Source organism: Bufo gargarizans, chromosome 8 (assembly GCF_014858855.1).
Source record: "Bufo gargarizans isolate SCDJY-AF-19 chromosome 8, ASM1485885v1, whole genome shotgun sequence".
NCBI classification, from domain to species: Eukaryota; Metazoa; Chordata; class Amphibia; order Anura; family Bufonidae; genus Bufo; species Bufo gargarizans.
The window spans coordinates 14,893,713-14,921,418 of record NC_058087.1 but is presented as its reverse complement, the minus strand read 5'-3'; the positions used below and the strand labels follow the sequence as shown (position 1 = coordinate 14,921,418).

At 42.8% G+C, this 27,706-nt stretch overlaps 1 protein-coding gene across 1 annotated transcript in view; it reads left to right on the top strand.

Moving 5' to 3' along the window:
• Positions 1-840: 840 nt before the first annotated feature.
• The window catches only part of CSRNP3 (cysteine and serine rich nuclear protein 3), a 67,443-nt gene continuing 40,577 nt past the window's right edge, over positions 841-27,706 (top strand). Inside the window, exon 1 of the mRNA XM_044305020.1 lies at positions 841-1,000. Within this exon, the coding sequence (XP_044160955.1) occupies positions 853-1,000 (148 nt within the window). The 5' untranslated portion in view covers positions 841-852. The remainder of the gene's footprint in view (positions 1,001-27,706) is intronic.

Here is a 27,706-nt window from a genome sequence, read left to right as displayed (position 1 = left end):
CGAATGCCTGTGTTCTAACAGTGCTCATTGTCTAGACCAGTGTTTCCCAACCAGTGTGCCTCCAGCTGTTGCAAAACTACAACTCCCAGCATGCCTGCACAGCCAAAGGCTGTCCAGGCATGCTGGGAGTTGTAGTTTTGCAACAGCTGGAGGCACACTGGTTGGGAAACACTGGTCTAGATATTGCGGTGACATACTTGTTATGGCGCCCCGGTGTTCTTTTGATTGCCTCCTTGAATGTCCACCTGGTGGTCACACATGTTCAGTAGCTCAACTCTGTTGTAGGGATCCTTTTTCCAGTGACGAATACAAGTTACTTGATCATTTTTATACACCTTTTTCTTAAGGAATAAAATAATATGCTAGTTATTTTTTACTGGCAAACTGTGCCACCATTTGCTTTTAACCCTTTTTCTAGTCTGCGATTGCAGGGGGTATTGCCAAAACTGAAATGCTTATAAATGATAATAAATCTGGTCAATTGCAGAAGGCAAAACATCTCAGATCATGCATTTCAACCTCTTTCATTTATTAATGTATGTTTATTGCATGTTTCTATAAAAATAATGCAAAATATGTTAACGGTCTACTTAAGTACCAATGTGTTTTGTTGGGTTCACCATTGATGTATCTACCATATGACTGGCGTGTGAATGACAAACCTTGAAAGACCTCTTGTGGCGTGGGTTTTCTTTTTTCTTAATCTGCATTTCTAATGTGAATCCCATGTGGTCCTGTCTGCTAAAACAAATTCAGTAAATAATCCTGAATGTCTAATTTGGTGGAATTCCTAGGGTAAATGAGTAATGTCTTGTCACCTTTCCTTTAGGTGCATGTGACAGTACCGCAGCTATGAGTGGCATTTTAAAGAGGAAGTTTGAAGAAGTTGATGGATCTTCACCTTGTTCTTCTGTCCAGGAGTCAGATGATGACATCTCCAGTAGTGAGAGCGGAGACAGCAGTGACAGCATCAACCCATCTAGTTCCAGTCCCTTTACACGTATGTCAGGTTTTCACAGATTTTTCTGTATTATTTGGCAGTAAAGCATATTTGTCAAATATTGGTAGGAGGCAATGACCGCTGTTTGACTTGGCGGGTAATGAAGATGAACATATTATTCTTCAGTAATGATTTAAAAAAAAAAAATATATATATATATATATATATATATATATATATATATATATATATATATATTATACATATAATTTTTTTTAAAGAAATAATCACTATCGTGGAGGGGTATTTCTAGTTGCAGAGCCTACTAGAGGAGGTGTAATGGTAACGCCCCGTTGCGCCTATAAACTAATTTGCATATATTAAAACATTTTTCTCAGCAATGTGGACACATATGCACATGGGACCAACACAGATGCCTTTAGGTCAGCGAGTTTCATAGGTACAAATCTGCTGACAGATGCCCTTTAAAGATGTTGGATAGACAGACTGGTAATGTGCTCAATTTATAGTACATGGTTTATCCACTCTCTTCCCTACACAAATGGCAGCAGAAGTTTAGTGGCTAAATAAAATTTAATATACAGTTCTGTGAAGCAGTAGAAGGAAAGAAGAGAAAGGGAGTGGTAGCTCAAATAGGTGTAATAGTGGTTCAGATTAGCTGTAAATACACTTTGCAATTATCCCAAATAACCGAAGCATGCAAGGCTCTCAAAAATGTGGAAGGCGCCGGAGGCTACAACCCATTCAATATGCAGCAAAGTCCAAGTTATCTTTACTGTTCTACACCTGAATTCACCTGTGAAAGTTCTTTTACTTATTTACTCACTGAGCTTCAAGTAATTCTTAGCTTCCAGGGATGGCGTCTCCTGGAGTAGACCTATCACTGGACAGACAGGAAGCACCCACCTTTGAGCTCGGCTGCTAACATCCAACTCCCTGACTGACTCATTCAGACTACACTAGACAGCACCTGACTCAGAGGGGGTAGGGCCAACAGGGCACAATAACTAAACTGTGTGCCCATATTCAGCTCTTGGAAGCACACAAATGACATAGGAATGTACGTTAACACTTTTAACAACAAATTAACTTTTAGCAGTGATCTACTGGGTCACTGCACACTTAACTTTGAAGATAGTCAATGCCTTAAAGGAGTTTTCTGGGAATATGCACTTTTAGGCTAGATGTACACGACCGTATGTGTTTTGCGGTCCGCAAATTGTGGATCCGCAAAAAAAAACTGATGACGTCCGTATGGCATCAGTTTTTTTTTTTTTAAACGAACAAGAAAAGAACATGGTCTATTATTTTTTTTTATTTTTTTGCAGGGCTATGGAACGGAGCAACAGATGCGGACAGCACTACATGTGCTGTCCGCATCTTTTGCGGCCCCATTGAATTGAATGGGTCCGCACCTGAGCTGCAAAAAATGTGGTTCGGATGCGGAACTAAATCATGTTTGTGTGCATGTAGCCTTAAAGAAAGGCCTCTAGTCTACATTGCCTCCTAAAAGATTAATACTTGCCTGCTCCCCACGACTTCTTGCTCCAGTTCCTCAATCTTCCAGTGCCCAGCTTGTTTTCCTCTGACCGGGGCATGGATATGGCCAAGTGCAGTGCTGCAGCCAATGACTGGCTTCAGCGGTGATTAGGGATGAGCAAATTGACTTGGAACTGAACCCGAGCTCGGGAAAAGATTTTTAACAGTAGAAATTGATTTTTCTAAAATTCAATTCGCTGGTTCCCCTAATGTAAAAATTTTTTGGGGTTTCATCCGAATATATTTGCAGCAAATTTAGTAAAAAAAAATGGCTATTTCCTGGCTGCAGAGAGCCTTTCTAGTGGTGTAGAACACTGTGCCTTGTAATAACACGCATAGGGAGTCTTTTTTGGTAGTGAAAAAATACTGTGACTCAGTATGACATGCAGATGACAGGCATCGCTCTTAGAATCACTGCACACTTCACTTATTTGGGCAGTCACGGGGCCAAAACTGACCAAATTACTCAAGTATGAACTTAGTCTTACAGGTCGATGTTAGTTCCAAGAAGAAGCGCACTCCTTTTACACTGTCGTCAGCTGATTCCACATAGATGTTTACAGAACCTGTTCTATTAAACGCTTATACAAGTAGAGCCCCCCCCCCCCCCCCCCGACTTTTTTGCCCTTTCTCTGATGTGTCAGAACAATAACCCACAAAAAACTGATCCTGTCTGTGGAGCATCCGCCTTCATTCAGTCAACATTTGGTCAGTAATTCATCAATATTGCTAATGCCAAAAAAAACAGGAGTGGATCCAAAACGGAGATGACACGTGAATGGAATATTTGCTCAAAGAGGGTGTGCTTTGCGGTGTACGAGTGGCTGAAGTTCATGCAAAGTTTCCTGGCCATTTTTAGGATGTCTTGCAGATGGGTGGAATACTTCAGGAACCGCTTGACAACCAGATTGAACACGTGTGCCATGCAGGGCGCATGGCTCAGCCCTCCTTGACGCAGCGCCAACACCATGTTCCTCCCGTTGTCGGTCACCATGGTTCTGATTTTAAGTTGTCTTGCTATAGGACATGGAGCAGTTCCTCCCCTGTGTGACTCCATTCGCCCAGGCAAACCAGGTGCATAACAGCGTAAAAGTGATAAGAGGGGTCGCACATGGCTTGCATACACTAAATGCCTCCAACATAATTCTTGGATTTCTACATGAAAATAATGTATTTGCTGTAAATTGCTAGAGGGGCATAGTTGGAGACATTGGCTTCGCAAGAGATACAGAGCAGCGGAGTTCAGCCACCTCTATTTGCTCCCCGCTGTTTACTGCTCCTGAATTAAAATTGGGTCAACCAGCTTCAGCTTCCTCTGATGTGTATGCCTACGGAGTCCTTTTGTTATGGCTTTGCACAGGGAGCAAGAATGTTACTCACAATTCTGATGAAACTCCTGATCTTAAGAAACTGGACTTGGACTCCAAAGCAGAAGCTCTCCTGTCATGTCTTGTGTGCTGTGGAGATCGAATGCAGATGGAGCAGATAAATACACATGAATATTTTCAACTTAGTGGAGCTGCTTGATTTATTTGTAAATAGATGGTAAAGGCAAAGTCTGCTGGTGTGTTGTCATCAGCGTCTTCATTATGTTTACTGCAGGACACACGACAATGTAATTCGGTCTATACAGCAAAAAGAGGTGTACTATCACCCATCAATTTTCCTGAAAAAACTAGTTTGAAATAAAAAATGTCACCAATGAAAGGATAATGGAATTCGGTTCATACAGAATAAAAGTCTACAATCGCCCATTAATTTTCCCCCAAAAAGCCAGTTTCTGCACCGCTGAATGGCAAATGGGCACACATTTTTTCCAGTGTTCCACTACACAAAGCTTTTCAACATATAAGTGCAACGCTGAACGGCAAATATATTTTTCTTTTGTCACTAATACACGGCAGACAGGGCTGTAATTTTAGCACTTTACCACACAACGGCTAATAAGCCATTTTTCTCCCCACTAATACAAGCCCAAAAATGCTTTAGAACATGTAACTGCACCGCACAAGGGCAAATAAGACATAGAAATATTTCCTTGAAATAAACCTTGTTAATGCCTGTACCAAACAGCACTTGCACCCCAATAACAAGAACGGTTTGCTGGAATTACAGAGCTGTATAATGGCAAATTGGATCCGCAGTCAGTGCAGCAAGGTGTAATAGGATTGTTTCTATTACCCAGGCTGTAAACTCCCCTACTGAACCCTGTTCAAGATAAAAGCTGTGGAATGATTCCTCCCTATGCTTTCCTTACACCTTGAATAATATTGCCCTGCACTTGTAAATCATTTTTCTTTTTAGTACAATGAAGTTTTTTTCTAACACTGTCCCTAGCGCCTGCTGACGTCTCTCCCTGCACTAAGTACACTGGAAAATGACAGAATCCAAGATGGCTGAGGCTATATATATAGGGCTGTGACATCACAGGGCTGGCTGCTGATTGGCTGCAGAGTTCCTTTTTCCATGTCCTCACATGTGCAGCAGCCATTTTAGGAAAAAATGCAATTCTTTACCACGAAGCGCGAGGAAATTCTGCTTAGGTGCAAATCAAATTTTTCCTGAAATTCGGATCGAATTCCACTTAGTCAACTTCGATTCACTCATCTCTAGTTATTACCCAAAGTCTCGCGAGACTTTGTGGTAATAACTTTGGCTCATCTGAGCCAATACATTCTAATACTGTACAGGGCTTTCAAACGACGTTTTATGCGAATCGACATCCAAAGTCGATTCGCTCATCCCTAGCAGTGATGTCATTTGGGGATATTTCATGGCTGAAGCCTGTCATTGGCTGCAGTGGGGCACATGGCCTTGTGAACGCCCTGGCGTGAAGAAAACTAGCTGAGGACTAAAAGATGGAGGAACTGGAGCCAGAGTGCAGGCAAGTTTGAATCTTTTGGTAGGCAATGCAGGCTAGAGATCTTGCCTTAAAAGTTAATATTCCCAGAAAACTCCTTTTAAGTGCCAACTGTATGCAAATTAATTACTTTTTTTACATATTTGCTGTCAATACGTTTGACCCCAAACAGACTCTACATTGGTTCAACCTCTTCTATTTGTAGTAAAAACTACATTGTATCTGTACTTTTGCTTAGGAAAATGATCAGGTTAGCCAGTGGTGCCAGCAGTAGAAAACAGGGCTCCCCCTCTTGCTGGATGCTCTAACCTACAGCTGTGCTGCCTGCATTAATACGCTGACCAAAAATATAAACGCAACACTTTTGGTTTTGCTCCCATTTTGCATGAGCTGAACTCAAAGATCTGAAACATTTTCTACATACACAAAATACCCATTACTCTTAAATACTGTTCACAAATCTGTCTAACTCTGTGTTAGTGAGCACTTCTCCTTTGCTGAGATAATCCATCCCACCTCACAGGTGTGGCATATCAAGGTGCTGATTACACAGCATGAATATTGCACAGGAGTGCCTTAAACTGCCCACAATAAAAGACCACTCTGAAATGTGCAGTTTGATCACAGCACAATGCCACAGATATCACAACTTTTGAGGGAGCGTGCAATTAGCATGCTGACTGCAAGAATGCTACCAGAGCTGTTCCCCGTGCAATGAATGTTCATTTCTCTACCATAAGCCCTCTCTAAAGGCGTTTAAGAGAATTTGGCAGTACATCCAAACAGCCTCACAACCGCTGACCACATGTAACCACACTAGCCCAGGACCTTCACATCCAGCATGTTCACCTCCCATGATCGTCTGAGACCAGCCACCCGGACAGCTGCAGCAACAATCGGTTTGCATATCCAAAGAATTTCTGCACAAACTGTCAGAAACCGACTCGGGGAAGCTCATCTGCATGCTCGTCGTCCTCATTGGGGTCTGCAGTTAGTCATCGTAACTGACTTGAGTGGGCAAATTCTCACCTTCGATGCCGTCTGGCACATTGGAGAGGTGTTCTGTTCACGGACTAGTCCCGGTTTTCACGGTTCAGAGCAGATGGCAGACAGCGTGTGTGGCGTCGTGTGGGTGAGGGGTTTGCTGACGTCAGCGTTGTGGATCGAGTGGCCCATGGTGGCGGTGGGGTTATGGTATGGGAAGGCGTATGTTATGGACAACAAACACAGGTGCATTTTATTGATGGCATTTTGAATGCACAGAGATACCGTGACGAGATCCTGAGGCCCATTGTTGTGCCATTCATCCACGACCATCACCTCATGTTGCAGCAAGATAATGCACGGCCCCATATTGCAAGGATCTGTACACAATTCCTGGAAGCTAAAAACATCACAGTTCTTGCATGGCCAGCATATTCGCTGGACATGTCACCCATTGAGCATGTTTGGGATGCTCTGGATCTATATGACAGCGTGTTCCAGTTCCTGCCAATATTCTGCAACTTCGCACAGCTATTGAAGAAGAGTGGACCAACATTCCACAGGCCACAATCAACAACCTGATCAACTCTATGCCACGGAGATGTGTTGCACTGCGTGAGGCATATGGTGGCCACACCAGATACTGACTGGTTTTCTGACCCTCCCCCTTCCCCCTAAGGCAAAACTGTGCACATTTCAGAGTGGTATTTATTGTGGGCAGTTTAAGGCACACCTGTGCGATATTCATGCTGCCTAATTAGCACCTTGATATGCCACACCTGTGAGGTGGGATGGATTGTCTCGGAAAAGAAGTGCTCACTAACTAACTAATTTGAGAGTAATGGGTCTTTTGTGTATGTAGAAAATGTTTCAGATCTTTGAGTTCAGCTCATGCAAAATGGGAGCAAAACCGAAAGTGTTGAGTTTATATTTTTGGTCAGTATATATCCATACTTTGCCTCAAGATTGATACATTTAATCCAAGTTAATTGAACAGTCTCCAATAGAGGTCCCACTACCATGATTGACTTCTATGGGATATATATAATATATACAAACCGGATTCCAAAAAAGTTGGGACACTATACAAATCGTGAATAAAAACTGAATGCAATGATGTGGAGGTGCCAACTTCTAATATTTTATTCAGAATAGAACATAAATTACGGAACAAAAGTTTAAACTGAGAAAATGTACCATTTTAAGGGAAAAATATGTTGAATCAGAATTTCATGGTGTCAACAAATCCCTAAAAAGTTGGGACAAGGCCATTTTCACCACTGTGTGGCATCTCCCCTTCTTCTTACAACACTCAACAGACGTCTGGGGACCGAGGAGACCAGTTTCTCAAGTTTAGAAATAGGAATGCTCTCCTATTCTTGTCTAATACAGGCCTCTAACTGTTCAATCGTCTTGGGCCTTCTTTGTTGCACCTTCCTCTTTATGATGAGCCAAATGTTCTCTATAGGTGAAAGATCTGGACTGCAGACTGGCCATTTCAGTACCCGGATCCTTCTCCTACGCAGCCATGATGTTGTGATTGATGCAGAATGTGGTCTGGCATTATCTTGTTGAAAAATGCAGGGTCTTCCCTGAAAGAGATGACGTCTGGATGGGAGCATATGTTGTTCTAGAACCTAATTATATTTTTCTGCATTGATGGTGCCTTTCCAGACATGCAAGCTGCCCATGCCACACGCACTCATGCAACCCCATACCATCAGAGATGCAGGCTTCTGAACTGAGCGTTGATAACAACTTGGGTTGTCCTTGTCCTCTTTGGTCCGGATGACATGGCGTCCTAGATTTCCAAAAAGAACTTTGAATCGTGACTCGTCTGACCACAGAACAGTCTTCCATTTTGCCACACTCCATTTTAAATGATCCCTGGCCCAGTGAAAATGCCTGAGCTTGTGGATCTTGCTTAGAAATGGCTTCTTCTTTGCACTGTAGAGTTTCAGCTGGCAACGGCGGATGGCACGGTGGATTGTGTTCACTGACAATGGTTTCTGGAAGTATTCCTGAGCCCATTCTGTGATTTCCTTTACAGTAGCATTCCTGTTTGTGGTGCAGTGTCGTTTAAGGGCCCGGAGATCACGGGCATCCAGTATGGTTTTACGGCCTTGACCCTTACGCACAGAGATTGTTCCAGATTCTCAGAATCTTCGGATGATGTTATGCACAGTTGATGATGATAGATGCAAAGTCTTTGCAATTTTCCGCTGGGTAACACCTTTCTGATATTGCTCCACTATCTTTCTGCGCAACATTGTGGGAATTGGTGATCCTCTACCCATCTTGGCTTCTGAGAGACACTGCCACTCTGAGAAGCTCTTTTTATACCCAATCATGTTGCCAATTGACCTAATTAGTGTTAATTGGTCTTCCAGCTCTTCGTTATGCTCAAATTTACTTTTTCCAGCCTCTTATTGCTACTTGTCCCAACTTTTTGGGGATTTGTTGACACCGTGAAAATTTGAATCCACGTATTTTTCCTTTAAAATGATACATTTACTCAGATTAAACGTTTGATCTGTCATCTACGCTCTATTACAAATAAAATATTGACATTTGCCATCTCCACATCATTGCATTCAGTTTTTATTCACAATTTGTTTAGTGTCCCAACTTTTTTGGAATCTGGTTTGTGTATATATATGTGTATGTATATGTGTGTGTGTGTGTGTGTGTGTGTATATATATATATATATATATTATATATTTATATAATTTGCAAGAAAAAGTATGTGAACCCTTTGGAATGATATGGATTTCTGCACAAATTGGTCATAAAATGTGATCTGATCTTCATCTAAGTCACAAAAATAGACAATCACAGTCTGCTTAACTAATAACACACACAGAATTAAATGTCACCATGTTTTTATTGAACACACCATGTAAAATTCACAGTGCAGGTGGAAAAAGTATGTGAACCCCTAGACTAATGACATATCCAAGAGCTAATTGGAGTGAGGTGTCAGCCAACTGGAGTCCAATCAATGAGATGAGATTGGAGGTGTTCGTTACAGCTGCCCTGCCCTATAAAAAAACACACACCAGTTCTGGGTTTGCTTTTCAAAAGAAGCATTGCCTGATGTGAATGATGCCTCGCACAAAAGAGCTCTCAGAAGACCTATGATTAAGAATTGTTGACTTGCATAAAGCTGGAAAGGGTTATAAAAGTATCTCCAAAAGTCTTGGTGTTCATTAGTCCACAGTAAGACAAATTGTCTATAAATGGAGAAAGTTCAGCACTGCTGCTACTCTCCCTAGGAGTGGCCGTCCTGTAAAGATGACTGCAAGAGCACAGTGCAGACTGCTCAATGAGGTGAAGAAGAATCGTAGAGTGTCAGCTAAAGACTTACAAAAGTCTCTGGCATATGCTAACATCCCTGTTAGTGAATCTACGATATGTAAAACACTAAACAAGAATGGATTTCATGGGAGGATACCACAGAGGAAGCTACTGCTGTTCAAAAAAAAACATTGCTGCACGTTTACAGTTTGCACAAGAGCACCTGGATGTTCCACAACAGTACTGGCAAAATATTCTGTGGACAGATGAAACCAAAGTTGAGTTGTTTGGAAGAAACACACAACACTGTGTGTGGAGAAAAAGAGGCACATCACACCAACAAAACCTCATCCCAACTGTGAAGTATGGTGGTGGGGGCATCATGGTTTGGGGCTGCTTTGCTGCATCACGGCCTGGACGGATTGCTATCATCAAAGGAAAAATTTATTCCCGAGTTTATCAAGACATTTTGCAGGAGAACTTAAGGCCATCTGTCCACCAGCTGAAGCTCAACAGAAGATGGGTGTTGCAACAGGACAACGACCCAAAGCATAGAAGTAAATCAACAACAGAATGGCTTAAACAGAAGAAAATACGCCTTCTGGAGTGGTCCAGTCAGAGTCCTGACCTCAACCCGATTGAGATGCTGTGGCATGACCTCAACTTTTGGTTGAAGTTATTGCTGCCAAAGGAGGTTCAACTAGTTACTAAATCCAAGGGTTCACATACTTTTTCCACCTGCACTGTGAATGTTTATATGGTGTGTTCAATAAAAACATAGTAACATTTAATTCTTTGTGTGTTATTGTCTATTGTTGTGACTTAAATGAAGATCAGATCACATTTATGACCAATTTGTGCAGAAATCCATGTCATTCCAAAGGGTTCACATACAGTTTCTTGCACGTGTGTGTATATGTATATGTGTGTGTATGTATATATGTGTGTGTATATATATATATATATATATATATATATATATATACAGGTCCTTCTAAAAAAATTAGCATATTGTGATAAAGTTCATTATTTTCTGTAATGTACTGATAAACATTAGACTTTCATATATTTTAGATTCATTACACACCAACTGAAGTAGTTCAAGCCTTTTATTGTTTTAATATTGATGATTTTGGCATACAGCTCATGAAAACCCAAAATTCCTATCTAAAAAAATTAGCATATCATGAAAAGGTTCTCTAAACGAGCTATTAACCTAATCATCTGAATCAACTAATTAACTCTAAACACCTGCAAAAGATTCCTGAGGCTTTTAAAAACTCCCAGCCTGGTTCATTACTCAAAACCGCAATCATGGGTAAGACTGCCGACCTGACTGCTGTCCAGAAGGCCATCATTGACACCCTCAAGCAAGAGGGTAAGACACAGAAAGAAATTTCTGAACGAATAGGCTGTTCCCAGAGTGCTGTATCAAGGCACCTCAGTGGGAAGTCTGTGGGAAGGAAAAAGTGTGGCAGAAAACGCTGCACAACGAGAAGAGATGACCGGACCCTGAGGAAGATTGTGGAGAAGGACCGATTCCAGACCTTGGGGGACCTGCGGAAGCAGTGGACTGAGTCTGGAGTAGAAACATCCAGAGCCACCGTGTACAGGCGTGTGCAGGAAATGGGCTACAGGTGCCGCATTCCCCAGGTCAAGCCACTTTTGAACCAGAAACAGCGGCAGAAGCGCCTGACCTGGGCTACAGAGAAGAAGCACTGGACTGTTGCATGTCATTCGGAAATCAAGGTGCCAGAGTCTGGAGGAAGACTGGGGAGAGGGAAATGCCAAAATGCCTGAAGTCCAGTGTCAAGTACCCACAGTCAGTGATGGTCTGGGGTGCCATGTCAGCTGCTGGTGTTGGTCCACTGTGTTTTATCAAGGGCAGAGTCAATGCAGCTAGCTATCAGGAGATTTTGGAGCACTTCATGCTTCCATCTGCTGAAAAGCTTTATGGAGATGAAGATTTCATTTTTCAGCACGACCTGGCACCTGCTCACAGTGCCAAAACCACTGGTAAATGGTTTACTGACCATGGTATTACTGTGCTCAATTGGCCTGCCAACTCTCCTGACCTGAACCCCATAGAGAATCTGTGGGATATTGGGAAGAGAAAGTTGAGAGACGCAAGACCCAACACTCTGGATGAGCTTAAGGCCGCTATCGAAGCATCCTGGGCCTCTATAACACCTCAGCAGTGCCACAGGCTGATTGCCTCCATGCCACGCCGCATTGAAGCAGTCATTTCTGCAAAAGGATTCCCGACCAAGTATTGAGTGCATAACTGAACATAATTATTTGAAGGTTGACTTTTTTTGTATTAAAAACACTTTTCTTTTATTGGTCGGATGAAATATGCTAATTTTTTGAGATAGGAAATTTGGGTTTTCATGAGCTGTATGCCAAAATCATCAATATTAAAACAATAAAAGGCTTGAACTACTTCAGTTGGTGTGTAATGAATCTAAAATATATGAAAGTCTAATGTTTATCAGTACATTACAAAAAATAATTAACTTTATCACAATATGCTAATTTTTTGAGAAGGACCTGTATATATATGAGAGAGAGAAAAAAGTCCAGCGGGAGCACCATCCAGGGTACGGGTGCAAGATCCAACAAAGGGTAGCGGCAATACCCAATATTATAAAGACGAAAAGGTAGGACTGCACTCTGGAATGATAGTGAAATAAAGCTTTTATTCACCCATAATATGGCAAACTTGCGACGTTTCGGCTCACAAGAGCCTTCCTCAAAATATATATATAGATATAGATATAGAGAGAGAGAGAGAGAGAGAAGATGAAGACGCAGCACACTTGTTGGTTGGGTGCAAAATCAGGCCAATATGAACCAGCACCAAGGTCCCATTCAATAAGAAGGAAAAAGCCAGCAGCACACCATTAAGATAAAAAAAACAAGTGTGGTTTATTCACCCAGTGTCATGTAGCGACATTTCAACCGCTTGTTGCAGTCTTTCTAAAGCTATGTGCACATGTGTTACAACAACGTTATATAAAGGTGTGTCAATTCATAATACAAAAAAATCCAATTAGCTTTAAAATAAGCAAAATCCATAGCAAATTACATTTAAAAAAGCTGCAAGTTCATCAGCATCAATGTGGGAAATACATGATTGGAATAAAGTGACAGTGCCTCGTAAACAATACATGATGTATAGTAACAATACATAATGAGATATAATTGATAATTAAAAAATACAGGCGTACCCAATACATAGTGTGGAATGAAAACTCACAAAGTCAGCTGGTAAACTGTGCACGCCGAGCATAGCGGTCTCGGAGACGTCCACATTCGGTTACTGCACATGCGTGAGAACAAAAGGTCTCGCGATATCTCCAGCGCCAGGAAACTCAATGGAGACCTCATCAAAGATGGCCTAATCCAAGGATGCCCACATGTGCGCATGCTCGAGCAATAGTGGCCACCCAATATAGAGTCATGTGATCCTTGTCACATGATTCAGATAGAAACAGGTAAACAAAGCTATGGGGATGTAAAGGATCAAAGCGATAGGTAGCGAATCAAGACCATATCAACGGCTACTAGGGAATCATTGACCGTTGATATGGTCTTGATTCGCTACCTATTGCTTTGATCCTTTACATCCCCATAGCTTTGTTTACCTGTTTCTATCAGAATCATGTGACAAGGATCCCATGACTCTATATTGGGTGGCCACTAAGGGGTGGGGGGCTGTGGAGGTCACTGTTAAGGGGGAAGGGTGCTCTAGATGTCACTGTTATAGTGAATAGTGTTGATATCTTTTAACGACGCACACAAACATTTAATGAAATAGATAAAATTTACCCGAGTGAAGCCGGGTCCTTCAGCTAGTGTGTGTGTGTGTGTGTGTATATATGTGTATGTGTATATGTGTGTGTATATATATATATATATATATATATATAATTATAAATAAAAATATACTCGCTGAAGGACTCTTTTTAATGTTTGTGTGTGTCGTTAAGATATCAACACTATTCACTATAACGGTGACATCTAGAGCACCCGCCCCCAGAACAGTTAAAAAAAAAAAGCTCTGACTCCAACTCCACAGCCCTGAATGTAACTAAGTATTTTTTACTAAGTGCAATGTAGAACTTTAAATACATACAAGAGCAGCAGGCTTCAAGTGCAAATCTTCTCTGGCACCAGTAAGGATATGGAGGTTGGTTGGTGGCAATTCAGCATTTAGGTGTTACTGGCCTAGTGGTAGTCTGGTGATGGGTGGCTTGGCTGTAATCCCACACCACAAAGCAGTGCCTTCAATGTTGAGGGTAGCAGCTCGGCTGCTGTCTGGAATCGCAAGATTTTACTTGAGAAGAATACGTTTGGTTTTCTCAGGAGAATCTGTATCAGAAGCAGGAGCTTAGCAGGTTGCTTCCTCTCCCTTATGTCTTTTGACAGAAACTCCCTCCATTGGCAGGGAGCAGGACCAGCTCGCTCCTACCAAGAGAAGAGCAACAGGGAGGTTAGCCTTGTTCCTTGCCAGCTATTCCTTCCTGGTAGTTAAGGCTAGGAAAAAACAATAAAATACATAATACACAGCAGTATAAACAATACACAAATTGTAGTACCCCCAGGTAATTTCATATAATGCAATTTCTTCATATTATGTTTAAAATGACTACTAAGTCAAGCCTTATTTTTTCCCCTGTGCTTCGCCTGCCAGACCCTACAACTTAGTAATGCACTTGCGTTACTTTTTCCGTCTTTCTCCGGAGATCGTCAATATAGTCATGTGACTGCGCCCATCTGTGGAGAATGTGTTTCCTCTGACATCAAGCCCAGGCCTCGCATGATGCCCTCTGTCAGAATTCCCGGCCAAAAGGTCATGAATGATGTCAGACCCATGTAATCTTGGAATGGGCTGGTCTACACACAAGCAGGGTAGGTGGAGTCCACTGCTAGTCATATCAAAGCTGTGAGAGATACACTATTATGGCTGACGCCACATTGGATAGGGGATGCCAATGTTATGTTATAATACCCATATCAGTGAATTCTAGGTATTACGGGTGAATACTGCTGGAGGTGCGACCTTACACCCCCCTAGGATGACTATTCCAGGATTGGATTATCCAATATAGACGTTGTACTAGCCCTATGTCCCCTGATGAGTTTTGGGCTATATAAATAAATGAAACGCGTAGGGACATTATTTTCTTTTTCTTTTTATCTGAGCACCTGTGGATAGGTTTCTCAGCACATTTTTGAATCAATAATGATGGGGTTCTACCTCTTTACTGTCCTCTTTAAACACTATATACTATCTAACTAGACGACGAAGGGGTGACTTGTTCGAGGATTGAAACAATTGAAGCCCAATTCATCAAGGTGTGAGGACGAGATTTAAATAGTGTGGACGTTGGTTTTGTCTACCTTTTTTACCTATACATTTATTCGGGTAAGCGGTGTATATACTATTGAATGCTGGTTTATTTAATATACACGTGTTCGACATGGATTTTGTGAGGCTTATTGCCTTATTGGTGTGGCTTCATGGTTACATTATGGGCTCTTTGATCTTTTAGATTAATTATTAAAAGTTATATTTTACTACTGCCCTTTTTAGATTTAGTTTTTTTTGCATATGGTGGTAGCCTTGTAGGACTACATCCTGTCCTATGAGTAGCAACAGCTCCTGTGGTGGCTGTATTTTGATTGTATTTTCAGATTCACTATTATACTCTTTAGGAGACTGGACGAAGTTTACATAATTAAATAAATAAAAATTTAGGATCCAGCACAAACTCTTTAAGCTTGATACATTGTTGTTCCACTGTAAATTTAGTTGGATGCATAGATTAGATACATTGATAGTTTGGTAAACCTAGTCCTCTTAGATGTAACCACATAGTTACTGGCTAAGGCTACTTTCACACTAGCGGTAGGACGGATCCGACAGGCTGTTCACCCTGTCGGATCCATCCTGCCGCTATTTCGTCGTGCCGCCAGACTGCCGCTTCGTCCCCATTGACTATAATGGAGACGGGGGGCGGAGCTCCGGGGCAGCACGGCAGTCCACGCCAAGAGGCAGCCGGACTAAAAAGTCGGACACGCAGTACTTTTAGTCCGGCGGCCTCTCGCCGTGCACTGCCGTGCTGCGTCGGAGCTCCGCCCCCCGTCCCCATTATAGTCAATGGGGACGAAGCGGCAGTCTGGTGGCACAGCAAATTAACGGCAGGACGGATCCGACAGGGTGAACAGCCTGTCGGATCCGTCCTACCGCTAGTGTGAAAGTAGCCTTATGCTCTACATTTTATAACACGCTGTGCAGACCCTGCACATCGTTTGACTGCAACACTCTGTGCTGCCATGGTGTTTCCGGATGGATACATGATAGACAGACAGACAGACAGACAGACACGGTCGTCTAATATTGGAAGGAGACGGGTAATTTTGGACTTTCTCTGAGTGTAGGGATGACCACTCTTTGACTTGGGGGTCGTTGAGATGACCATATTATTCTTCAGTAATAAATATTAAAAAAAAAAATATATATATATATATATATATATATATATATATATATTATTTTTTTATTAAAAAGTAGATACATAGATTAGATAGATAAATAGATGTATAGATTAGATAGAGATATAGATACTGTATGTAGCATTGTATTCTCCCAAGAAGCAAATTATAGTAAAAAGTCAATTTTGACAGCAGTGCTGATGCCATCATCTAAAACATTGTGCCACAAGTCCTGGCATTGGCATGGATCACAGTGAGAGGAATCACTTGACAGATTTCTAAAGGACCTATTTTAGTCTGAATATTTTTATGTGCCAAATATCTAAATTGTCTTTTAAAAAATATAAAAATTGCAAAATGTACCACCCTCATTCATTTAGTCTAATATTGTATATGGATATACATAATATATGGAATTTATATTATTCTGTGACTATATCGGTTGTAGAGTATTACATTTATCCTGTCGTTTTCTTCTCCTACATGAAGAGCATACCACACAAAGCAATATTTCTATAAATTAGAGCAAGGCAGTTTACCCTCTAAGGAGCTTAGTGGCAAGCTGCCAATCACAAGGCCGCGTTTGGCATCCGCTACCATTTGGCTCATGCAGATACAGTCTTAGTTCTTCTATAATAAGCCAGCAGTTTCTTGGAGAACAGCATCTCCATATGAGTGTATAAATATAGTTCTCCTTATCTATCCAAAAACAGAATTAAAAAAATTATTAAAATAATTATTGTAAAAACAAGATTTCTTAAATCTATTCTTACATTTTTTTTATATGTAAGAGGGTAGTGTTAATTGCGATGTGTAGCTGTATATTGCAAGTGAAAAAAAACAACCTTATTCTGATATTAGAGCCAACGCTGAAAGATTTGTCTTTATTTTTATTAATTTTTTATCCGCCCCTTTTTTTTTGCTCTTGTCAAAATGTCAATGCTATAGTGACTGTACCTAATGATTGCTGCTGCTATTGCTGTCAATTATTTCTGACATCCACAATTATATATATGTATATAAGCTATGTATATATGTAGAGTTATGAAAGAATATGGTCATATCATAACGCAAGTATAAATATGGTATCCCCAATTCAAGGATATGAGCGTGTACCACGCAATACTGTTCTGGTGTCATTCAAAAGCTACTCAGAACAGATGTGAGGTTAAAGGGGTTGTGTTGTCGGTGAGTGTGTGCTTGGCTATTTTCTGAAATCCTATAGAAGTGAATGGAGAGCACAACGCACATGCACATCCACCTCTCCATTCATCTGTATAAGACAGCCGAAAATAGCTAAACCAGTGCTTGGCTAATTTCAGAACTCCCATAGCAGTGAATGGAGGGTGGCCATCCAGTTCACCCTCATTCACTTTGGAGGCACCACTGAAGAAATAGGTGAAATTTCCAGAGGTGAGGCCTACAGTGGATATAAAAAGTCTACACACCACTGTTAAAACGTCGGGTTTCTGTGCTGTAAAAAAAAATGGACAAAAATCATTTCAGAACTTTTTCCACCTTTTAATGTGACCTATAAACTGTACAACTCAATTGAAAAACAAACTGAAATATTTTAGGTGGAGGGAAGAAAACAAAAAAACTAAAATAATGTGGTTGCATAAGTGTGCACACCCTCTTAGAACTGGGGATGTAGCTGTGTTCAGAATTAAGCAATTACATTCAAAATCGTGTTAAATAGGAGTCAGCATACACCTGCCATCATTTAATACACCTGCCTCTGATAAACCTTAAATAAAGTTCAGCTGCTCTAGTTTTCTTAGTCTCATCCCACAGCAAAAGCCATGGTCCACAGAGAGCTTCCAAAGCATCAGAGGGATCTCATTGTTAAAAGGTATCAGTCAGGAGAAGGGTACAAAAGAATTTCCAAGGCATTAGATATACCATGGAACACAGTGAAGACCGTCATCATCAAGTGGAGAAAATATGGCACAACAGTGACATTACCAAGTACTGGACGTCCCTCTAAAATTGACGAAAAGACAAGAAGAAAACTGGTTTGGGAGGCTACCAAGAGGCCTACAGCAACATTTAAAGGAGCTGCAGGAATATCTGGCAAGTACTGGCTGTGTGGTACACGTGACAACAATCCCCCATATTCTTAATATGTCTGGGCTATGGGGTAGAGTGGCAAAACTAAAGCCTTTTCTTACGAAGAAAAACATCCAAGCCAGGCTACATTTTGCAAAAACACATCTGAAGTCTCCCAAAAGCATGCGGAAAAGGTGTTATGGTCTGATGAAACCAAGGTTGAACTTTTTGGCCATAATTACAAAAGATGTGTTTGGGGCAAAAAAACACTGCACATCACCAAAAGAACACCATCCCCACAGTGAAGCATGGTGGTAGCAGCATCATGGTTTGGGGCTGTTTTCTTCAGCTGGAACTGGGGCCTTAGTTAAGCTAGAGGGAATTATGAACAGTTCCAAATACCAGTCAATATTGGCACAAAACCTTCAGGCTTCTGCTAGAAAGCTGAACATGAAGAGGAACTTCATCTTTCAGCATGACAACGACCCAAAGCATACATCCAAATCAACAAAGGAATGGCTTCACCAGAAGAAGATTAAAGTTTTGGAATGGCCCAGCCAGAGCCCAGACCTGAATCCGATTTGAAAATCTGTGGGGTCATCTGAAGAGGGCTGTGCACAGGGTCGGCGCTTCCATAGAGGCAATGGGGGCAATTGCCCCCGACCTCTGACTCCTTAGGGGCCCCCAGCGCCGGCCCGGCCGCAACTACTACTATCTATAATTCTATTCTCTGTGCCTGTGGCCGGGTGGCCCCGACGGTGCCGTAATGTAATTAAAAGTGGACTGACTGGAGTGGAGGGGCCCCCCGCCGGGCGCCGGCAGCCGGCAGCCGCTTTGCCTGAGCTGCACTGCTTGTCTCTTTAAGAGATTCGAGACTGGAGCAGCAGCATGCACGGCACAGGCAGGCATGTCTAGCGTCTGGCTGACGTTGCCACAGGCTCCGCCCCCCCCCCGCCCAGAGCAGAGAACTTGGTCTTCATTGAAGAAGGAGCAAGCGCCATTGGCAGCCAGCCAGCCACAGCCCAGTCAGACTCTGCCAGCGCCAGGGAAGGCCCGCGGCCCGCCGCCCACAGTCAGAAGGCAGCCAGCGAAGTTCCACTGAAGTTCTAAGAATCCAAGTGTACAGTCTACAGAACACAGTCAGTCACAGACCAGTTACAGTGGTAGGTTGGTTATATTGTTGTTAATTAAACTGGATCGGATCCATGATCCATCCATTCCCAGTTTCCCACTCACTGACTTACTTAGTCCCAGGCACCATCTCACCCGTCCGGGCCGTCCCAGTGTACTACTAGCCCGACCTGCGGCCCTGGTTCTGTTTGTGTTTGGAGTCAGTTGGACTGGAGAAATGTGCAGTAACTGCCCCCCCCCCCCCCCAATGCACATTTCTCCAGTCCAACTGTCCAAACAGAACCAGGGTGGGCTAGTATACTGGCACTGGGATGGGTGAGATGGTGCCTGGGATGGATCCGATCCAGTTTAATACAACCAACCTACCAGTAACTGGTTGGTTGATTAAACTGGATCGGGATCCATCCCAGTCTGGTAGGTTTGTTGATTAAACTGGATTGGATCCATCCCAGGCACCATCTCACCCATCCCAGTGCCAGTATACTAGCCCGCCCTGGTTCTGTTTGGACACTTGGACTGGAGAAATGTGCATTTTAGGGGGATGGGGTGGAGGGTGGGAAGTGTGCTGCCATGATGGAGGGGGGGGGGGATAATGTGATGCGAAGGGGTGATGATGTGACATGGAGGGTGAGAAATGTGACGTTGAGGCTCGGGGGGCATCATTGGGGGCACTTTTTACTGGCACATTATTAGGTTGCACTATGGGGGCACTTTTTACTGGCACATTATTGGGGGGCATCTATGGGGGCACTTGCTGGCACATAATTGGTGGGCACTTTTGGGGCATCTACTGGGGCTACAAAGAAGTGGTATGTTATATGGAGGGCTCTGTACAGTGGCATTTTATACTGGGACACATGGTGGGTACTATGGGGAAGGGGGAGAGGAATACTATGGGGGGACTAAAAGGGGTATTTTATGCTTGCAAATTATTTATGGGGGACACTGAGGGCATCTACTGGGGCACTATATAGGGGCATTTTATACTGGTACATTATGGGGGCACTAGGAGGAAGGGGGGAGAGGAGCACTATGCAGCATTTACTGGGGCACTATATAGGGGTATTTTATACTGGCACATTATGGGGGCACTATGGGAACATTAGCTCAACTGGGGGCATTACAAGGGGGTATTTTTTGCACTGTCACATTATAAGAAGAATTATTTCTACTGGGGGGGCATTATGGTGGGCTTTATTACTCCCCCATGGTATGACCCCCCTAGTAGCAGCACCAGCCTCTCCCTGCTCTGCTATCCCTCTGCCCTTTCTCCAAATCCTTATTATGAAATCTTTCTCATTAGGATAAAACTCAACATCAGCTCCGCCAAGCCCCCGGCCAAAGTGTTGAAGTGGTGTCCGAGATCCCCAAGGGCCATGCCAAGTAACTGTAAGTTTTCATATGAAATATGTTTGTTATAGACATATAGCATACACTGTGCCCCACAAAATACAGTTTCTTCTGTAAAAGTAATTGTGTCATTGGGGGAAGAAGGGCCCCTTATTGTTTTTCGCCCCAGGGCCCCATTTCACCTAGATCCGGCCCTGGCTGTGCACAGGAGATGCCCCCGCAATCTGACAGGTTTGGAGTGATTTTGCAAAGAAGAGTGGGCAAATCTTGCCAAGTCAAAATGTGCAATGCTTTATTTTTATTTTTATTTTACTTTTATTTTTTCTTCCCTCTACCTAAAAGATTTCAGTTTCTTTTTCAATTGAGCTGTACAGTTTTTAGGTCACATTAAAGGTGGAATAAGTTCTGAAATGATCTTTATCTCATTTTTATTTATTTTTTACATCACAGAAACCTGACATTTTAACAGGGGTGTGTAGACTTTTTATATCCACTGTATATGACATTGGTAGCATACAGAGTCGGACTGGCCCACCACAGTACGAGAGGATCCTCCTGTGGGCCAAGGATCTGATACAATAGTGAGTCTCAAAGGCCCAGGAGAAAAAAAAATAAACATTTGGAGTTACCTTTGGAGCCAATAACTATTAATGATATAGGGGTTGGGCCCCAAGAATCCTCTGGTGGGCCCAAGGAACCCCAGTCTGACCCTTGTGGTTATGCTAGGGAAATGCCACTAATGTCTCAGATGAGACAATCCCTTAAAGTTAAATTAATTCACTTGGTAATTAATCTGTCACGCCCTGCCCTGTCAGTGTTCTGAAGAGATCTGTCAGAGTTGCTGCACGTGACTCGATCTGACAGTTTGTTTTGTTGTGGGTTTGAACTAAATCCCACCTCCTCCCAGGTGTTGTTCTTTAGGTAATTGGTGAGGCTATTTATTCCTCCCTCTCCCTATAGCCTTTGCAGGTTATAGTTCTGCCTTGTGTGAGCTCTGGAAGTTTGGTGAATCGTCTTCTCCAACACATCTCTAGATAAGTCCTTTTCCTTTTTTCCTTCTGTGTCTGATTTTACTAGGCCTCTAGGGTGACGCTAGCTCCTCTGATTGTTGAAGGAGCTGGGTGTCTCTTTCCCTCTTCCCTACAGCTGAGGGTTTGGTTTAGTGTGTTTATAGTCTTGGGTTACGTGGGCATGTGCATATCTACCATCGAGATAAGTACATGGGCATAGCAGCTTAGGGAACGTGTTGTAGGGATTGCTAGGCAGTTATCCCTTTGTTTCCTAGCATTTGGGGTCTAGTCAGTTGTTTTGTTTGCCTTGTCGTGTTCTGTTTCCTTCTCTTATCTTACCTATCGTGACATTATAACCCGCCATACCATAATTTTTTCCTTGCTGTTTGCAAAATGGAAACTGTTGATGCTTTGGTTGATCGAATGCAGGAATTGTTTTTGGAGGTAGCTGACCTCCGCAATTCGATGTCAGAGTAGTTTGGCATCTGGTGCCCCCGGGGGAACCAAGTCTGGCTGGAACCTAAGGTCGCTCTCTCTGATAGGTTTTCCGGGGGAGGTGATAACTTTGTTCGGTTTAGGGAGTCCTGTAAATTGAATTTTCGTCTGCGTTCAATTTCATCTGGAGACGAAAACCAAAGAATAGGGATTATTATTTCTCAGCTAAAAGGTGACGTTCAGTCTTGGGCTTTTTCTCTGTCAACCGGTTCACAGTCAGTGGATGAATTTTTCGTAGCCCTGGGCCTGATTTATGATGACCCAGACCGGGGCTCTATGGCTGAATATAAGTTGTGCAGCTTGTGCCAGGGAGAACGTACTGCTGAGTCGTATTGTGCTGAATTTAGAAGATGGGCGACTGACTTGGAGTGAAATGATCCTGCACTCCATAGTCAGTTCTGTCAGGGGCTATCTAAGAGATTAAAAGATGTCCTTGCATTTCATGAAAAACCTGATTCTTTGTAGGTGGCCATGTCTTTGGCTGTACGGATTGATAGACGTCTTAGGGAGAGGTGCAAGGTTCCCCTCAGGCAGGGGGTGCTGTCTGGTGGAGAATCAGTCCCTCGGGGTACTATGACACTTGAATTAGGGGCTGGAGAGGAGCCTATGCAATTGGGTCAGGTTACTTCTTGCTCTGGTAATAGGAATTTTAGGAAGCTGAATAGACTGTTACTTCTGTGGTCAAGAAGGTCATTTCATTAATGTGTGCCCTTTTATTAAACCTCAAAGTGGTAATGAAAGACAAATAAGGGATTCCTTCAAAGAAAAAAATAACTCCCTTACTCTTGGTAGTGTGAATGGGGAGTCAGAGAAGGCATATTCGTATCCTACCTGCATTCCCCGATTCCTCCATGGTGGCGCTAGACTCTGGAAATTTTGAGTTAAAGGTATTTGTTGACCGTGCCGCAGGGGTTAATCTTATTGATTTTCAATTTCTTCAGAGTCACGGTTTTAAAACTAGCGCATTAAGCAAAGAGATACCAGTGTTTGCTATAGATTCCGCCCCCCTTTCGCAAAGATGTCTAACTCATATTGTTTAGGATATTCATTTGCGGGTGGGTGATTCTCATGTTGAGTTCATTTCTTGCTTTGTTATGAAAGGTTTGCCTGCTCCGATGGTTCTGGGTTTACCATGGTTGGTAAAACATAATCCTATCATTAACTGGCAAACAAGACAAATCAGTAATTGGAGTGAATTTTGTATGAACAACTGTCTTAGTGCCTCTATTTCGGGGGTGTCCACTAAGGTGTTGCCTCAGTTTCTTTCCGATTTTTCGGACGTATTCTCGGAGGGTGGAGCTCAGGAGTTGCCCCCTCACCGAGAGTATGATTGTCCGGTCAATCTTATCCCCAGAGCAAAATTGCCAAAATCTCGGTTATATAATCTTTCTCAACCCGAAAGAGTAGCTATGCGGGAGTATATTGCTGAGAGTTTGGCAAAGGGACATATTAGACCATCTAAGTCTCCTGTGGCCGCTAGCTTCTGATCCCTTAGACCGTGCCTAGATTTCCAGGAACTGAATCTTATTACTGTCCGTGATCCTTATCCCCTTCCCTTGATTCCAGATCTATTTGATCAGATTGTTGGTGCCAAGGTGTTTTCTAAGTTGGATTTAAGAGGAGCTTATTATCTGATCAGAATAAGAGAAGGAGATGAATGGAAGACGGCGTTCAATAACCCCGAGGGTCACTTCGAGAACCTAGTCATGCCCTTTGGTTTAACTAATGTTCCAGCAGTCTTTCAGCTTTTTATCAATTACATTTTTCATCATTTTGGTGGGGAGGTTCGTTGTTATTTACCTCGATGACACTAATTTACTCACCCGATTATGAAGACTCATCAGGATCATTTGAGACAAGTGTTATTGATCCTTCGGGAGAATAAATTGTATGCCAAGTTGGAAAAATGTGTGTTGCGGTTCAGGAGCTGCCGTTTTTGGGGTACTTGCTTTCTGCCTCCGGTTTTCGTATGGATCCCAAAAAGGTCCGCGCAGTACTGGAATGGGACCGGCCAGAGAATCAGAAAGCCCTGATGCAGTTTTTAGGATTTACTAATTACTACAGAAAATTCATTCTGAATTATTCCACAATTGTCAAACCTTTTGACAGATATGACTAGGAAGGGTGCTGACTTCTCTGTCTGGTCGGATGAGGCATTACAGACTTTTTCTGCTATTAAGAAATGTTTTGCTTCTGCTCCCATTTTGATGCAACCTGATGTGTCTCAACCCTTCATTGTGGAGGTTGACGTGTCAGATGTGGGAGTCGGAGCAGTCTTGTCACAGGCTCCCTCTCCTAGCAAATGGCGCCCGTGTGCTTTTTTTTCTCCAAGAAACTCTCGGCCGCCGAAAGAAATTATGATGTTAGGAACACAGTTGTTGGCCATCAAATTGGCCTTTGAAGAGTGGCGTCATTGGCTAGAAGGAGCTACCCATCCGATTACGGTATTTACTGACTATAAGAATCTGGCTTATCTGCAAAGTGTTTAAATCCTAGGCAGGCTAGATGGTCATTGTTTTTTATCAGGTTCAATTTTGTGGCCTCCTATCGCCCTGGGATTAAAAATGTCAAAGCGGATGCGTTGTCATGTAGCTTTCCGGGTGGGTAGGAGTCGGAGGATCCCGCTCTGATTTTGGCTGATAGGGTGGTGGTTTCCGCTGTTTACCCCGAGCTGGAGATGGAAGTGTTGGGGGCTCAAGAGGAGGCACCTGATTCTTGTCCTCCAGGCAAGTTGTTTGTTTCTTTCTGAACTGCGATACAAGATGTTCAAAGAACATCATGATACAGTCCTTGCAGGACATCCTGGAAGTAGATCCACTGTAGATCTTATTTCCCGGAGATTCTGGTGGCCAGGGTTGCGTAAAAGTGTTGAGTGTTATGTAGCAGCTTATGAGACCTGTGCACGCACGAAAGTGGCTCACACTCGGCCATCAGGTTCTCTTCTTCCTTTGTCCATCCCATCTCGTCCTTGGGCGCATTTGTCCATGGACTTCATTACTGATTTGCCGAGTTCCTCTGGGAAAACTGTGATTTTGGTGATAGTGGACCGCTTCAGCAAGATGGCTCACTTTGTACCATTATCAGGTTTGCCCAATGCGAAAACTCTCGCTCAGGTTTTTATTGATAACATCGTGAAATTACATGGCCTTCCCTCTGATGTGGTGTCTGAGAGGGGGATGGAATTAGTTTCCAGGTTTTGGAGGGCATTTTGTTCTCGTCTGGGTATTCAGTTGTCTTTCACTTCGGCTTTTCATCCTCAGTCGATTGGTCAAACTGAGCGCACTAACCAAAACCTGGAGACCTATTTGAGGTGTTTTGTCGCTGAGAATCAAGATGAGTGGTCCTCGTTCTTGCCTTTAGCTGAGTTTGCCTTGAATAACCATAGGCAGGAGTCAACTGATAAGTCACCATTTATTTTGGTGCACATGGTTTTCACCCTCAGTTTGGTACTTTTTTTGGGACCGAATCTTCTGGGATACCGGAAGAGGAGAGATTCTCTTCCTCTTTGTCATCTATCTGGCGGAAGATTCAAGTTAATTTGAAAAAAATGGGTGAAAGATATAAAAGGATGGCTGAAAAGAGATGTATGACTGGTCCGGACCTGTGTGTGGGTGATTTGATGTGGTTGTCCACTAAAAACATTAAGCTGAAGGTGCCCTCTTGGAAATTGGGTCCAAGATTTATTGGCCCTTACAAAATCTCGGTCATTGTCAATCCGGTGGCGTTTCGTCTGGAACTTCCGCAGGCCTGGAAGATCCATAATGTGTTTCACAGGTCCTTGTTGAAGAAATATGTGGAACCTGCGGAACCATCTCCTCCTCCTCCTTCTTTGGTTGATGGTAATCTGGAGTTTCAGAACTCTAGAATTCTCAACTCATGTGTTCTTCGGGGTTCCCTTCAGTACCTGGTGCATTGGAGGGGATATGGTCCCGAAGAAAGAATGTGGGTTTCGGCTACCGATGGTAATGCTAGCTGCCTTGTCAATGACTTTCACAGGGCACACCCAGATAAAGTTAGACCTGGGTGTCCGGAGGGGGGGGGGGGGGGTACTGTCACTCCCTGCCCTGTGGGTGTTCTGAGATCTGTCAGAGTTGCTGCACGTGACTCGATATGACAGTTTGTTTTGTTGTGGTTTTGAACTTAATCCCACCTCCTCCCAGGTATTGTTCTTTAGGTAATTGGTGAGGCTATTTATTCCTCCTTCTCCCTATAGCCTTTGCGGGTTATAGTTCTGCCTTGTGTGAGCTCTGGAAGTTTGATGGATCGTCTCATCCAACACATCTCTAGATAAGTCCTTTTCCCTTTTTCCTTCTGTGTCTGATTTTACTAGGCCTCTAGGGTGATGCTAGCTCCTTTGGTTGCTGAAGGATCTGGGTGTCTCTTTCCTTCTTCCCTACAGCTGAGAGTTTGGTTCAGTGTGTTATAGTCTTGGGTACGTGGGCATGTGCATATCTACCATCGAGATATGCACATGGGCATAGAAGCTTAGGGAAAGTGTTTTAGGGATTGCTAGGAGGTTACCCCTTTGTTCCCTAGCATTTGGGGCCCAGTCAGTTGTTTTGTTTGACTTGTCGTGTTCTGTTTCCTTCCCTTATCTTACCTATTGTGACGGAATCTTAGGTTCTTGTGGGTAACATATGCCATGTACTGTATCCACATAGGTCCTCAATATTACATTTGCAGGGGTCCTAATCCAGTCATCCCAGCTGATCAGCTATTTTTGGAAACCCACCGGAGCTCTGTTGAGCACTGCATCCTCCCGGGCACTTACCAAGCACAGTGCTGTACAATGTATAGTGGCAGTGCCTGGTATTGCAGTTCAGCCCCATTGACTTGATTGGGACTGAGCTGCAACTAGGTCATGTGACCCATGTACAGTGATATCACATAGCCTAAGAATGGGCTGCGGCACTAGCGGAGCTGATCGGCAGGGGTGGCGGGTTTCGCATCCCACTTATCTGATATTGATTATCTATACTGAGGGTAGGCAATAATATCAATTGCTGTATAACCTGTTTAAGTAGTAGAGAGTGACATTAATAATCATTAAATTGCATTAATAAAACATTCTATTAATTGATATTTTGCTCAGCATATTTAGTCATCCTGAATCTACTCAAAATGACAGTGTCATCATTTTTATTTCCTGAAAAAGAATTCTATATGAAATCACATTTGAAGGGTCATGTCGATAGGGACTAGGATCTAGAGGATACTATTTAATCTTGTGAAGAAGGCCTGGTAAGCATAAGAAGTCCTTATAGTGCTCCTCTGGGGCAAAAGTAGGCAAATTGGCTCTGTCCAAAAGAAAAGAAAGCTTTTCCTCTGGTGTCACCAATTGGAAGGTAGCTGTCCTATAGGAACTAGGAAGTATAGACACTGCCAAGAACCAATTGTCAGGGACTTTCATTATTTTACACCATTCTGAGTGGCCAGATACTCTGTTAATTTCCCTTTTTTTTTTTTCAGGAAATGTAAGAAATATGCATTATCAATTTGGGTATTAACTTTTACATTGATCTTTTTGA